Raw genomic sequence first — 15,203 nt, forward strand, 5'->3', positions numbered from 1 at the left:
AAGTATTCACCTTATCCCAGTCAGACTGAGTCCGAATTAAAATTAAAATGACTACTAGCAGAGTGATAGACAAGAAAACTTGGATTGGAAGGAAATGGGGTATGATAAGGAGAAAATGACCTTTTTTTAAGACTGTCTAAGGATACATTTAAAGATATATGACTATGAACATGAATATGATAGAAAGACAAAATGTTGGGGCTTTTATGCCTTTAGAGACAGGATAGAGGAGAGAGTCAGATGTTTTGGAGAGTGGATAACGACATGCAAAGGAGACACAGGCTGGATTTAAACCTAGGCTGTCCTCTTTGGAGACTTCAGCCAGGAATTGGAGTGCCCAGAAAGGACCTAAGCATAAACAGGGAGGTCACATATAAAGGCTCTCTGACTGGGATTTGAATCAGGGACCTTTGCTGAAGGACAACATGCTAACCACTGCAACACATTTTGTGATATTGCTTAAATCAGCTGTTTTTTGTTTTGTTTTGTTTTTTTCAATTTGATTTTAAAATGTTGATATATTTTGTTGATAATGTAGGGCCTGCTTGCATTCTTCATATGACAAACTAACAAATAGTCAAATGATAATCATAGCAAAGCAGTCAAAGCATATCATGTTCCAGTTTCTATACCACTTAAAAAACATATCATATACCCTCACTCTGAATTTATGGACTATGCAAATTCTGATTTAATGTGATGTTGTAGCATGAAATATATGGGGGTTGAATATTGAGGAAAGGCAATGTTAGTCTCCTTTAATGTCATTCTATTGTAGCAGGGCGAGTATTGTGCATGTGTATTAACGTAAAAATGTCACACCTCCAGGATAAGATCCCCAGGGAGCAGCCCATCAGGCCCTCTGGCAGGACTGTCCTCATCGAGGCTCTCTATGTAGACACCCCGCAGGTTCCCTCCACTGAGCATCACTCCCACCTCCACCCCCGGCCTGCGCACCGTCACAAGCCGAGGCTCACCCACCTTCCTGCTGCCCTCAGACGGCATTCTGGAGAGCAAGAGGAAGTTACTGAAGTGTAATCTCACACCGTGATTGGATGATCATTTTCCTTTGGGTAAAAAGTTTTTATTACCTGATGAAATTGTGTGGGCTTGTGGTGGGCGTGGTCTGTTTGGAGGAGGGGGTGAGCGTGCCCTCATCCTGCTCGCTGAGCGTATCGATGGCGGAGTGATTGTCAGGCGTGGCAGCTCCACTCCCCTGGGGAGTCGACTGAGTGCTGACCGGCTCCAGACGGGAGCTGCACAAAGCATTAAAATCATAAAAAGATTGTTTAAGTTCCATTAGTAAAATGACATTAAACAAGGGTTTAGTTTTTATGTTCTTTACAAAAACAGAGAAAGTCCATAATTTAGAATGATTGCTTTTAAACGGTAAATATGGCCATGACATTGTAACTGCTGGTCAGGGATTTTTCATACATTGTATTTTCCCAACCTGGGCTATGACAAAACCACAGCAAGCAAAAATGTCAAAATCTGGTATCATGCTGTTTTGACGAAGTACACAGTTCGCCCTTGGTGTCCAACAAATCCAGCATGTCATGCTAAATGCAGTTACAGAAAGCAAAGTGTTCTGGATGAGACTTTAAATGCACTTGAATTTAAGGTCAAAAGGGTCAACTCTCATAGCATGTTATGTATCACAGTGAGAAATGGCTCTTTTTTTTCAAAAAGGTTATATTTGAGTTTCTGGTAGAACGATGTAAAAAAGTAATCACAATTTTAAAAAAAAGGTAAAAAAAACAAACAAACAAACAAACAGAAAAGCTATACAATGTCCTGCACTTGAAAATGGTACTACTGTAGACATAAATGACATATTATCACATGAAATAGTTGTATTTATAGTAACAGCAAGATGAATAAATATCAAAAGATGTTGGTGCTGGCATCAAATTTGTTTGAATAAAATTCCAGAAAAGGGAGCAATGTTTTTTTTATTTCTTCACTGAGCCCTAAACCATGCCTCTGATTTTTTTCTAGTTTAAAGACATAATCTCGCATATCAAGTGGGAGTGAGGTTGAGAGGTCTGTAATTTCCAGATAGAATAAAACTGCATGCTAATAATGTTGGGAATGCTGTAAATCTGATGATGCCTCGTTATCCCGCTGTTAACAAGAGCAACCCCACATATGGATAAGAGCAACCCATCTGGGAACCTTGTCCAAATGATGCTGGCCCCTTTCTGAATTTTTAAAATGCCTTAAATAATGACTTTTTAATTTTTTTCAATCTGAGGGCTTGTTTTCCCCCAAATGGGGGCACAGTGAAGTTGCAATGCACTAATGTTTGTATCAACTTTTCACTCACATATGTCCGAAAGTGTTTTGAAAATGTAAGACCAAAATGTGTCTAATTTTGGGCATGTCCAAAACATGTGTCCCAACATAACGGGGGCATCTGAAGCCAGTTGGGTCTAAAGAGTTTGAAAGTAAAGGCATGGATATTAAAGCCTGTGTTTGGCTAAAGTGCTTCTGAGCTGGGTCGATATATGCAGTGTGTCTCTAACAACAGGTTTGTCTGCATTGGCCCTCATGGTTAGAGGCAGAACATGACAGCTGTTCCCAGTGTGGATCTCCTTATTCATCAGGCTATCACAACATATTATTAGTTTGTGTATGCTTACTGCCCAGTAGTTTAAGTGTCTTTAAAGTAACATGAATTTTGACTCAAGTGGTGGTCTTACGCGGTTTACGTAAACAAACCACAAATGTTTGCTTGAAAGCTCCAGTAAAGACCTCTGTGGTAAAAGCATGTTGGCTTTTGAATGATTGAGGTTTTTTAAGTACTTCCTCCTGGCTCAGTTTTCATGCCTGGATCACCTGGTTACCTCCATTTTACTGTGTAAAACATTTTTCCCTATATTCCAAGTGCACTCACTTATTAACACTTACATTTTTTAACCTACCTTGACCACGTTAAATAACCAGTCATCCCTTTTTCTGAAAAAAATTACCCTCTAAAAGAATTTCATTGGGTTTAAAGGAACTTTTAAGTATTTTGTTTTTATATATTTCTTTGTGAAGTATAATAAATAAAGGTAAGACAGCTCAGGGCTGCAGTGCAAAAAAACATTGCACATTGATGCTGTAAATTGTAAATGGTGATAAAGGTGCATTATTATGAAAAACTCCTGGAGATATTTTCCAAGCATATTTAAATATGTTGTCGTATGTTGTAGTTTTTCCATCACAGTGAACTGAGAGGGTTATTTTCCACTTTATGGTCAAAGAATATACCAAACCAAATGGGCTACTTGGGAAGAATTTACTTTAGAAAATACAAAATAATAAGTGATATATTTGACATATAGAACACTTTAGCAAAACACAGAAGCAGTACAATTAATTAAATGTTTTCATTTAGCACATGTCTGAACAACTACTCTCAGAGATTCTGTTGTTTTAACTCAGCCACAAATTAAACAGTGAATCCAAAGGAAAAGAAACATTGAGCCTAACTGCTAAAAAACATCCACAGAACACCTTGCTGTGTAAAGAAACAAAAATGTGCATGTCTCTGTTAAACTGAATTATTTACAGGCTAGATTCAGGAATCATCCAAGCAGTACACCTGGGAAACTCCCCCCACTGAACATCTAAAGGTACCTTTAGGAGGAGCAGTGTGTTACCTGGATCGAGAGTGGTTTCCCAGCTGGTACATGTGTGGGTTGTACTGGGCCATGATGGTGATGGTGTCACACTGCTGGCCAATGATGAGGCGAGCTTGCTGCTCAGTGGCGTTCCGCAGGTTGATGCCGTTATACTAGAGAGAAAGACAGAGTTCATAGATGAAGGTCATAGGTAGATGAACATCACAGGTACAGAACAAGTCATAGGTACATAAACACAGTGGGTGTCTGGTCTTCAACAAGCACATCTATCCTCACTTCCCTCCACTGGCTCCCTGTATGCTGTGGAAAAGATTTTCTGATTCTACTGGTCACTTTTAAAGCCTGTCTGGGTTTTGCACCTGAATAACACTTCTAAAACACTGGCCAACCTCACAGCCTCAGACCCAAACACCGGAGATATTATTTAGGCAAATTAAAACATCCTGCCAGAATGGCCAGAATGGCATTTGCATTCATTTACACTATCTGTAGTCTTGCCTTATTGCTGCCTTTACTTAGTTGTAGTTGTGTGAAGTCAGTTTATGATTGTCTTTCAGGTATCTACTTTAGTCATTCAAACACATTATGATCATATTGATCAGAGCTTCAGATCATAGATACAAGAACCTGCAAACTGAGTGGAATGTCTGTATATACTTCATCTCACTCTCACCTATAGTGTTATGGTTGCCCTAGTAACAGCAAGTACATGGAAATAATGTACGCTCTTTATGCTGTTTTTCAACACAGAAGCATGACAAATAAAGAGCTTTCACCTTGCCCTGAGAACAACTGAGCTTTCACTTTATGAAGCAAAACTCTTCAGCTGCACCAGGCACCACTGCAAAATCAGGGTCCATGAAGTGACCATAGATGGTTCCTTGTCCGTTAATGGTAAATTAAAAAATCTCCATAAATTCTATGCATATTAAAATGTTAATAATGAGACGTTAACACAAAAAGAGTCTAATAAGTATGTACTTGCACATTATAAAAATTATATAAATACAAAAAATTCATTTTCCAAGACATTGTGAGGTTGCATTTCGATTTTTACCACTTTGAGGGGCCAGACATGATTAACTTCTGAATACAGTGGAAGTTATGGTGGTACCACCTGTTTTATCTTATTTCAACAGAACACCTATAAAAACACAAATATTGAAAAACTAAGATTTTTGAAAATGAGAACTTTTATGTCATTTAACTTAACTGTAACTGTTATTCTGTTTTGTACAATGGTCTTGGTGAATACTCGATTCTGATTGGCTGTGGAAATTCCATTGGTGTCCATTAACTTCTGATATATGGACACCGTCCAAACTTCTCAAGTAGTTCCGGTCAAAAAATCATTACACTGTTCCAAATTAATGCGCAGCAGCCATTAGATGATAAAAGTAACCATAGCAACCTGAAGCAGTCATACTTTCATAGCAAGGAGTACAGCACCGCCAGCCTAAAGAGCCAACACACCGGCATCAATCGTCACTTCACTGACAGACTCCAGGTTTAAGACCAGGCAGTAACGTAAGACGGTCTTATCTCCTATATCCAATGTGTTTCCACACCTTAACTCTGAGAAGTTTTGCAAAAAAACTCACTTCCCTCTTGTTCTAACTTATATAAACTATTGTCAGAAGATTAAAATAAAATTAAACAAAAGAAAAGAAGCCATTATTTCTTTGTAGAGCCAAAGGAAACGCTTCTGATAAACCAGCATGATGATGCCTGATAAATATTGAAGTGTCTGACGGAGAATCTGCACCTGCAGGGTGTGGACTGCTCTGTTTCACCTCTGTTACCTCGTAGTGCAGAAGGGAGTATAATAACCTCCGCCAAGGAGGTTATGTGATCGGGTAGGTTTGTTAGTTAGTTAGTTTGTTTGTTTGTTCTTTTGTTTGTTAGCAACATAACTCAAAAAGTTGTGGACGGATTTTGATGAAATTTTCAGGAAATGTCAGAAATGGCATAAGGAAGAACTGATTCGATTTTGGGAGTGATCTGGATCACCGTCTGGATCCAGGAATTTTTTCAAGGATTCTGTACTATTGGGAGATAGGGCTAATGGCGGAGGTCTGTGCTGTTACCACTTTACACCAGGAGATGGCAGACATGAGTAACTTCAATCCCAGCAGCATTGGGTGTGTTTGTTTCCAATCAAAGTTTTGGAGTTTATAGAGTTTGAAATATGCATGCCCAGTCGAGGAGACGAGTCGGAGAATAACAAAGAGAAAGACAGCGAATTGTAGCAAGAATACTCACAATGCTGGGAGGAACAGAGGAATATTCACCCTCTGCCATGACTTCCAGTTGTCCAGTGAGACCATGGGTGAGACTGTCAGTGCATCTGTTGGCACCAGCAGGCAATGCTTTCACCATGACAGTCCACCCATAGTGAAGCCAAGGCTTTGCCTAACAGCGTTTCCACCCCACTGGGGAAGGACCAATCGGCGAATGCTTAAAAGATTCTTCACTATTGAGAGTTAGGGCTAATGGCGGAGGTCTGCACCCTGCGAGTGCTTTTGTAGTTGTGTTTATTCAAACAGCTGGTCTGCTAACACTAAGCTTTCTATCAGATGACCGTTCACGCTAATGTACAGGTTTGTAGTCTGATCACCGATGACTCTCTGTCTCCCTCGTCTTTATGCCTTTTCATCAATAAATCTGTTAAGTAAGTGCGCTGTGCAGAGTAGCTTTTTTGTTCCATTGTGACTTCATATCTATGGCCCCTCCTATTTACTGGAGTACTGAACTATGTTTAAATTCCCTAAGAACGTTATGGGATTGGAATGACTATCCCAGTCATTAGTCAAGCCCTCAGGCGGTGCTAGGGGAAAGGAATCGTTTTATTAAAACTTTCTATTTTTATTACAAAATGTATGAAATGACAAATTAGTAGTTTTATTGAGTATTGTCGTTGGCAAGTGACATAAGTGGGTTAATGCCCTTTGAAGCGACCAATTATCAGGTATTAATGGAATTCATGGAGGCAACAGTCCTCCGCGCAGGCCTTCATGTTGTCCATTAATCCCTGATAATCGCCGGGCATTAACCCTTACATAAAACTGACTAAAATTACATACAGTTCATAATTCATACCACTTACTTTTCTTTGTAATTCTACCAGAAAACATAAAAAATGTCACAAATATCACGTCTGAATTAAATAAAGAAGAAATAAGGCTCACAGTAAAAATATAAAAAAATCATATAAACCACATAAGAATATTAAAACTGTTACTAGGTTATACAAATGCCCAGAAATTACACCAATTTAACTATTTAAATCTTGACAATATCTATAATTTAGTCAAATTTACCACAGGATCACTCTTTACATTTATACAAACCTGTGGCAACTTTAAACTACACTATAGGGAAAAGTTATTATTGTCAAGAAAAGCATGTTTAGTAGGGGCGTGTGTCCCAATATGTTTCCTCCATTTGTCACACTAAAATTTCAGTAATTGCTAGAAATCACACACGAACAAAACCTACTGTGAAATTTAGCTCTACCTTTTTTTTTTTTTTTTTAAAGGTTTATTTTCGGCATTTTTGTGCCTTCATTTGATAGAGGAGGATAGTGGATAGAGTTGGAAACAGGGATGAGAGTTGGGGAGAGACATGTGGTAAAGGGCCTCAGGCCGGATTCGAACCCAGGCCGTCCGCGTACATGGGGCGCGCCTTAACCACTCACCACCTGCACCCCAGCTCTACCTTTATAATAAGCAGGGCTGTCAAAAGATAAAAATTTTTTAATTGTGATAATCTACAGAAATTCTGAGCTTAATCCCAATTAATCACTCCCTTTATATCACATTTTAAATTCTACTGTTTGCATTTTAAACTTTTGTGTCATTCTTTATTTTCCCAGTTTCATAAACTAGAAGTAACTGACTTCCTGTTTGGATTCAGGCCTTCTTTTATTTGTAGATGCAACATTTTAACATGAACTTAACTGCAGAAAAAAGGAACTTATAGATTAAAAATGATAAAAGAGAACATTGAAAAGGTTCAGATGCCTTTTGACTTGTCCACTTGGATATCCGTAAAACGAGAAACTAAGGAGTAGTGGTGGACTTATTTTACATGAATGTGGCATCAGGGGAAGGCCATCATGGCTTGACCAAAGGGTATTGAACGGTACAACTAGGCAGGTAATCAATAGCGGTTAAAAAAATCGCACACTAATTGTGGACCTTGATTACTTGCGATTAACTCGATTAATCTTGACAGCCCCAGTAATATGTGAGTTTGATTAATTTACTATAATTTGCTATTGGTTTTAGGGGCAATTTTTTTGGACCCAAAGAGATGGAAAAATTGCATTTTTCAAGTTCTGGAGGAAACGGTGTTTGAGATGCTCTGGGCCACTTCTGATTGGTTAGATACAGTGAGATACACTTTTCCATGATGTTGACTGATGATCACTGATTGGTTGAGGAACTGTATCACAGAGAGTTAGGGGGAAGAATTGAGAAGTCTACTGAAGTGACCATATAATGTTCCTTGTCCCATTAAGGGTTAATCAGTTTTCATTAACAACATCGTCAAAAGCATTCAAACCGTTTCACTGATGAGAAATGTATAAGCCATCTTAGTTTGACATTGCACCAGAAATTCCGTTTGCTCAGCCATTTTTATAGTGAGTGCATTTCAGCAAAAATTAAAACACTGGGAATTGTGACAACACTGATGAGAACAGTCTTCCAGGAAGTGAAGCTGCTGATAAATGTATAGCAGACAGCAGCCTTTGAAGCAACAACATAATAGCCGCATTAGTTTTTGACTTCTCTAGCGTTTTTCAGCTCCCTGACGTGCATCCATACAGCTTCTGCTTCTTTTTTATGCAGTTTGAAGCTGTAACCTTTCCGACATACAGTAGGTGGCTCATACCTCCAGTAATTGGTCTCCGTACTCCAATCCAGCCTGGTGGGCGATGCTACCTCCAGTAACTTTCGACACAAAGATTCCTCCATTCTCCCCGCCGACGATGGAGATGCCCAGCGGCTCTGCACCTTTGTGCACGATGACATTGCGGGGTTCCTCCAAGTATGGCCTTGAAGGGATAGAGGAATGTGGATGAATGAAAAACATCATAAAAGAGCGGTTAGAGGACACCACACAGGATCAGGTTGATGTGTTATTTACAGCTCTGGAGAGGTGCTTTCTACCAGGGATTTTCTCTGATTCTAAACCTGGTCCAAATTAAAACATAAACAATCCAAAGACAAAATGTTAAACTCTGATCTTACATGTCTCCCCCAGGCCTGTAAACTGATCATCTCACCATTTTAAGCCTGGCTTACAGGAGGAAAAGAACAGGTTGAAGGTATACAGAGTCATGTGCAGAGCATCCCAAAAGCACAAGCAAGTGAAATCCCTTCCCGTGAAGGAGATTTGTATGGACTTTGTGTGTCTTCATAACAAGTTGGCTTTGGACATGGAGCACAAATCCATGATGGCAGATCAGAGGGATGGATTAGCAGCCAGAGACGAGGGTAAACAGAGTGGTGGTGTACAGACAAGACCATGACCCTGAAGCTCAGGGCTGAATAATAATACCATTGCATAACATACATACTGTAGACTAAAGGGTGACATGGCTTAGGGCCAAAACAAATGCATGCATATTGTCCATGTCATGATAAAGCATGGACGCTGCATGCAGCATCTAAGATTCAAGTGGATTTTACAGCATGGAGGGAGTTCAGAGTGGGAATGTAAACATAGCACTGAACCTTTAAATTTCAGCAGAAGCTAACCAGGTCTATTTCTAAGGTTGCTATTACTGTAGCATGCAAACAACTAGCCATCTGGGATTAAACAACACTTCAGAGAGGAAAAAACATCACAAATTCTCCATTTGCATTCATTTCAGCAGCACAGGACTACTCTGCTTCTCTGTTCATCTACCCGACTGCACTGAAGCATGGGAACGACGTGAACTTGGAGGAAAAAGGTAGGGCGGGCGGGCGGGGGGGCATTCCCTTGATTTCAGCACTTTGATGAATAACGAACCTGAGGCTCCTGAGAGAGGAGAACCTCGGCCTTGCAGCCAGAGGAATCCTTAGAAAAGATCTGTTACGGTAAAGAGATCTGGAAGCGGAGAGGTTGCAGAGAGGAGAGCGGGAGGGAGATAAAAGAGGAGAATGTGGGGACAGATATCATACAGAGACAGTCAAAGACAGAGAGGTGTCTGCGGCACAAAATGAGACAGAAATGTTGGAAGAAAGAACAAAAATAAAACTCCAACACACTGACAGTTTGCTGAATCCCACCAAGAGGCTTCCGTGAAATTATTTCTAGAGTTTTAATAGGATTTCAATCTGAATTTCAATGAGGGATTGCACAGCTCAGGCCATGATAGACCTGTTGCCTGGCAACGCCTTTTCAAATAGCCTAGGATGATCCCTGAGGGCAGACGTAGGCCATATTGTATCCGCCTCTGAAGCTATCCTTATAATCATACTCTCCATCATTCACACATCTGCACCATCTGTAAAGCAGATGTGTGATTATTCTTCTGAACAGGTCAGCAGTGACAGGCTTTTATTATTTTGCTAAAGAAACTGTCTGAAATATTATTGGATGCATTCAGCAGCATCACAACAGAGCACGAGTCTCTGTGCTCTGCTATATTGCTTCTTGAAATTTCAATCTGTAAGCACTCCTTCTGCTGTACCTGTCTTTCCTGCGCTCCCCTATCGGCACAGGGCTGACAGAGATCCGAGGTAAAGTGGAAATTGAGCCTTGTGATTGGCTGCTGGCGAACGAGGAGGTCTCCAGATTGAGTGGTGATTGTGGCGGCGTGATGAGACTGGGACTGCTACACTCAGAGTGTGAGAGGGAGCCTGGAGAGAGGGGAGAGGAGCAGTAAGAGTTTTAACAGATTAAATTCACATCTCACCAAGAGATTATGTAGAAATACAGTGGGTATGGAAAGTATTCAGACCTCTTTTAAATTTTTCACTCTGTTAATTTGCAGCAATTTGCTAAAATTTATTTAAGTTGACTTTTTTCCTCATCGATGCACACAAAGTAGCCCATTTTGACAGAAAAACACAAAACTGTAGACATTTTTGCAAATTTCTTAAAAAAGAAAAACTGAAATATCATGTGGTCCTAAGTATTCAGACACTTTGCTGGGACACTCGCAGCAAATGAAAATCAAGAGATCAAAGGAACTGCCCAAATAGCTCAGAGACAGAAATGTGGCAAGGCACAGATCTGACCAAGGTTACAAAAGAATTTCTGCTGCACTTAAGGTTCATGAGAGCACAGTGGCCTCCATAATCCTTAAACAGAGAGGTAAAGAAGAACCCAATGATCACTGTGACTGAGCTCCAGAGATGCAGTGGGGATATGGGGGAAAGTTCTGGAAAGCCAATCATCACTGCAGCCCTCCACCAATCAGGACTCTAAAGCAGAGTTGCCCTCTCCTCAGTGCAAGACACAAGAAAGCCCACACAGAGTTTGCCAAAAAACACACAAAGAACTCCCAGACTATGAAAAAAAGATTCTCTGGTATGATGAGACCAAGACAGAACTTTCTGGCCTTAATTCTAAGTGGTATGTGTGGAGAAAGCCAGGCCCCTCTCATCACCTGGCCAATACAATCCTGACAGTGAAGCATGGTGGTGGCAGCATCATGCTGTGGGGGTGTTTTTCAGCTGCAGGGACAGGATGACTGGTTGCAATTGAAGGAAAGATGAATGTGGCGAAGTACAGAGATATCCTAGAAGAAAACCTTTTCCACAGTGCTCAGGACCTCAGACTGGGCTCAAGGTTCACCTTCCAACAATGCAATGACCCTAAGCACACAGCTAAAAAAAAAACAAAAGAGGAACAACTCCATGACAGGTCTTGAATGGTCCAACCAGAGCCCTGATTCAAACACAATGGAGCATCTCTGGTTAGACATGAAAACGGCTGTCCATCAGCGTTCATCATCCAACCTGACAGAACTGGAGAGGATCTGCAAGGAGGAATGGCAGAGGATCCCCAAATCCAGGTGTGAAAAACTTGTTGCATCATTCCCAAGAAGACTCATGGCTGTATTAGCTCAAAAGGGTGGTTCTACTGAATACTGAGCGAAGGGTCTAGGGGAAACTTGTGACCATGTGATAATTCAGTTTTTGTTCTTTAATAAATTTGCAAAAATGTCTACAATTCTGTGTTTTTCTGTCAAAATGGGGTGTTGTGTACATTAATGAGGAAGAAAATCAACTTAAATGATTTTAGCAAATGGCTAAATATTAACTAGTGAAAAATTTAAGGGGGTCTGAATACTTTCCATACCCACTATATATTGAGCGGGACAACCAGCTGAAAATTGTGAATATAGCGCTCAAATTCTGTAACACATTTGTACATGGCAATATCTCAAAATTTTGACTAACTTTTTTAGAAAGTATATCTCATTTAAATATATTCAGCAGTTTCACACATCCATTGAATGGGATATGTTTCACTTCAATCTTGGCAACAGCCCATATACAGTGTTTGGAAAAGCCAAACCTTAAAAAGAAAGCTTCAGACAATGATTAGACAAACACTTTGTCAGTCAAATTCATAACAGACCAATTCGAGCAACAAAACATATGACATCATAGGCATGCACAGGCCAGCGAATGAACTACTTGACACTCAACAGGCAGCTTTTATCGTTGTTCACTATCACTGTTTCAGATTGAAACTTTGCAAGATTGACCTTACTGATGACAGACGTGGAATCCTGCCAATCCACCTACTTTGCAAGGTTATGGAAGGCATTTTTACTCATTATAATCCATTCAAGCCTTATTTTTTGTGTTTAATACCTTTAAATAAGATTTTTACCTGAACTTGAAGGGTAAATGTCATTTATAACAAGTGCAATTTAATTATTTTGACAAGAATTTAAGCAAAAATAATTGCTTAGGTGTGAGGCTTTTTAAATCATATTCAAGAAAAAGTGTGTCAGGACTCCTAACCTCTGGATGTTAATATTACAGCTCAATGGTATTTATTGCTTACAGTTTGTACTTTTGCACAGGAAGCATAGTTAGGTTAAAGACAACTGGAAAAGATTTTTTGGTAATTAATTAATTACCTCCGCCAAGGAGGTTATGTGATCGGCAGGGTTTGTTCGTTAGTTTGTTTGTTAGTTTGTTAGCAACATAACTCAAAAGTTATGGTTGAATTTTGACGAAATTTTCAGGACTATTACTATTGGGAGATAGGGCTAATGGCAGAGGTCTGCGCTCCCCAAGTGCTTTTCTAGTTTATAAAAAAATCTGACTGCAACAATCTAAGATGGAGGATTAGGTTAAGACTGACACATCATTTTCATTTTTGTTCTCTTCTTTTTCACATTTGTCTTTTAAAGAAGGGCAGTGGTTAGAGTTTGAAACAGGGAAAAAAGGGTGCCAGTTTAGCTCAGGTGCTTATATACAGAGGCTGAAGGTTCCTTAAACACACTGGTCACAGGATTAATTCCCAGCCTCTGCACTGTTTGGTGCATGTCCTCCCCCTGCTCTCTCTTCTGATATTTCTTGTCTCTCTTTAGCTGTCCTATCAAAATAAAGGCAAAACAGCCCAAAAAATAACCTTTAGGAAAAAAAGAAGCTGGGGAAAGAAGAGTAGAGAATGACATGCAGTTAAGGAACCAAAAATTAGATTTTAATCTAGGCGGCCCACATCGGGAACAACAGTCTCCGTACATGGGGCAGAAAAACAGAACCACCAGACTATCAGCACCTCTTATTCTCTTCTTCATCTTATAACAAAGAACCCCCATTAACTTTTTATTGCAGAGACAAAAAGTGGTTAATTCCAACTGTAATTTTACATTCGCTTACTTTAATTTTTCATGACTTCTAATGATGTTGCTGCTTTATGGAGTATATTATCTGCGTCATGAAGCTTAGCGTTAGTCCCTGCAGGACATGGCCCACTCCGAGTCATACGCCCAGCCGTGATCAGCTGATGGCCAGCTCATCCCAATTATCCCCTACCAGCTCCAACAACCAATCACAGCTCTTTCTCTCAACATGGCGGCTGATTTAAATGTGATGTCCTTCTCACTAATCCCTGTTTGCATTAATGCTGATGCACCATGCTGCTGCTGACAAAGCTTAACTTCCTCCACCCCAGCCTCCTCCTTTATAGCATAAAGCTTGTTGCACCCTCATAGTCAGGTTCATTCTACTATGGATTAATTGCTTCTGAACTAATTTTATTGTAGTCAATATTTATTGTCAAATGTATATCCTCATATCCACAAGCATGCTGCTTGGCTAAGCTAGAGAGCATCTTTCTTCGCCAAGTAAAACTGTGCATCCATTTGGCAATGAAATGGTTAAATGTATGAAGAAAGAGTTCCTGATTAAAATGATTTCTTGGGGACTTTGTTCATTTTAACGGAATTGAACAGAAGAATGCACGCTGTGAACAAAATTTAATTGATAGTGATGTTGAGAGATCTCACATTAATATTTGATTGTTTCATTGTTGATGTAACCTGACACGCCAGATGGATTTCTTTCACACATCCATCTGGGAAAGCTTCAATAGGAAACGTTTGAGGAAAGGCAGAGAATTTGAAAAAAACTAGGAGTGTGACTGGATGAACATTCTGTCTGTCACATCTCTATGGGCCAATAAGAGCAACAAAACACGTGACGTAGCTGCTATCGACTTGGGCGTGCGCAGCCACTGAGGAATAACGTGAAACATGGCGACTATAGACATGTAAGTACTCGACTTTTGTCGTTTTTGAAAAGAAAAAAAACAACTCAGTACTGTTCTTTGTTCTTCTTTTAAGAAGAAATTTTGTCAAGTTCTGATAAAACTGCCGCTTTAGCAGCATCCACGCTAATCTCTTCCTCCATAACTGCACCAGCTCTTGCTGCTGCTTGTTTACGTCACGACTCTGCTGCGCCTGAAAGTACTGCCCCTCATCGCTGATTGGTCCTGTCACTTTCTAACCGAACCCAAACAGTTCAGATGGGAGCTTTGCAAGATGGATTCGCCAGTGAAAAACAAGGAAACGGGCGTACCCATCTGCTTTGCAAGGTTATTGTTGATGTTCATTTATCAAAAAAGTGCAGTCGGACTCCCTAATCACCGATGTTCTCCTTTCCTATCCTCTTACTCCCACACTCCTTGATCCTGTGATGTTTTTCACTGGGGTTAAGGAAAAGTGAATATGAAAGGACTTAGAGGTACTTTTTTTTACTTTTCGAACAGACCCTTACATTTTCCCATTGCGATGCTATTCCGACACTATGCATGCACACAACAGCTGAACCAATCGAGGCTATCAACGCCAACCCAGGTCCTGCCGTCCTGCTCACATGTATATTCTATTTTAGATTGTTTTTAGTTAAATGAACTTAAAACAAAAATTCAGCATCAATGCAAAAGTCATAATATATTTAAGGGGTGATGAAAAATTTACTACCAAGTCAAACTGCATTTGTTACCTTTTACTACCTTTCAATGTCCTTAATTTGAGCTAATTTCATTACTACCTTTTACTTCCTTTTACTTCCCCGCAGCTACCCTGGGTATGTAAATAAACTACAT

At 39.9% G+C, this 15,203-nt stretch overlaps 1 protein-coding gene across 5 annotated transcripts in view; it reads right to left on the reverse strand.

Moving 5' to 3' along the window:
• The window catches only part of dlg5a (discs, large homolog 5a (Drosophila)), a 77,048-nt gene that overhangs the window by 11,850 nt on the left and 49,995 nt on the right, over window positions 1–15,203 (reverse strand). For all 5 annotated transcript variants that reach the window (XM_041789332.1, XM_041789330.1, XM_041789331.1 and 2 more), the window contains 5 exons: window positions 10,318–10,486; window positions 8,529–8,691; window positions 3,651–3,784; window positions 1,092–1,256; window positions 823–1,006 (listed from right to left, as the gene is read on the reverse strand). In XM_041789332.1, coding sequence (XP_041645266.1) covers window positions 823–1,006; window positions 1,092–1,256; window positions 3,651–3,784; window positions 8,529–8,691; window positions 10,318–10,486 — 815 coding nt within the window. The remainder of the gene's footprint in view (window positions 1–822; window positions 1,007–1,091; window positions 1,257–3,650; window positions 3,785–8,528; window positions 8,692–10,317; window positions 10,487–15,203) is intronic.

This window comes from Cheilinus undulatus, linkage group 6, assembly GCF_018320785.1.
Source record: "Cheilinus undulatus linkage group 6, ASM1832078v1, whole genome shotgun sequence".
Classification (NCBI taxonomy): domain Eukaryota; kingdom Metazoa; phylum Chordata; class Actinopteri; order Labriformes; family Labridae; genus Cheilinus; species Cheilinus undulatus.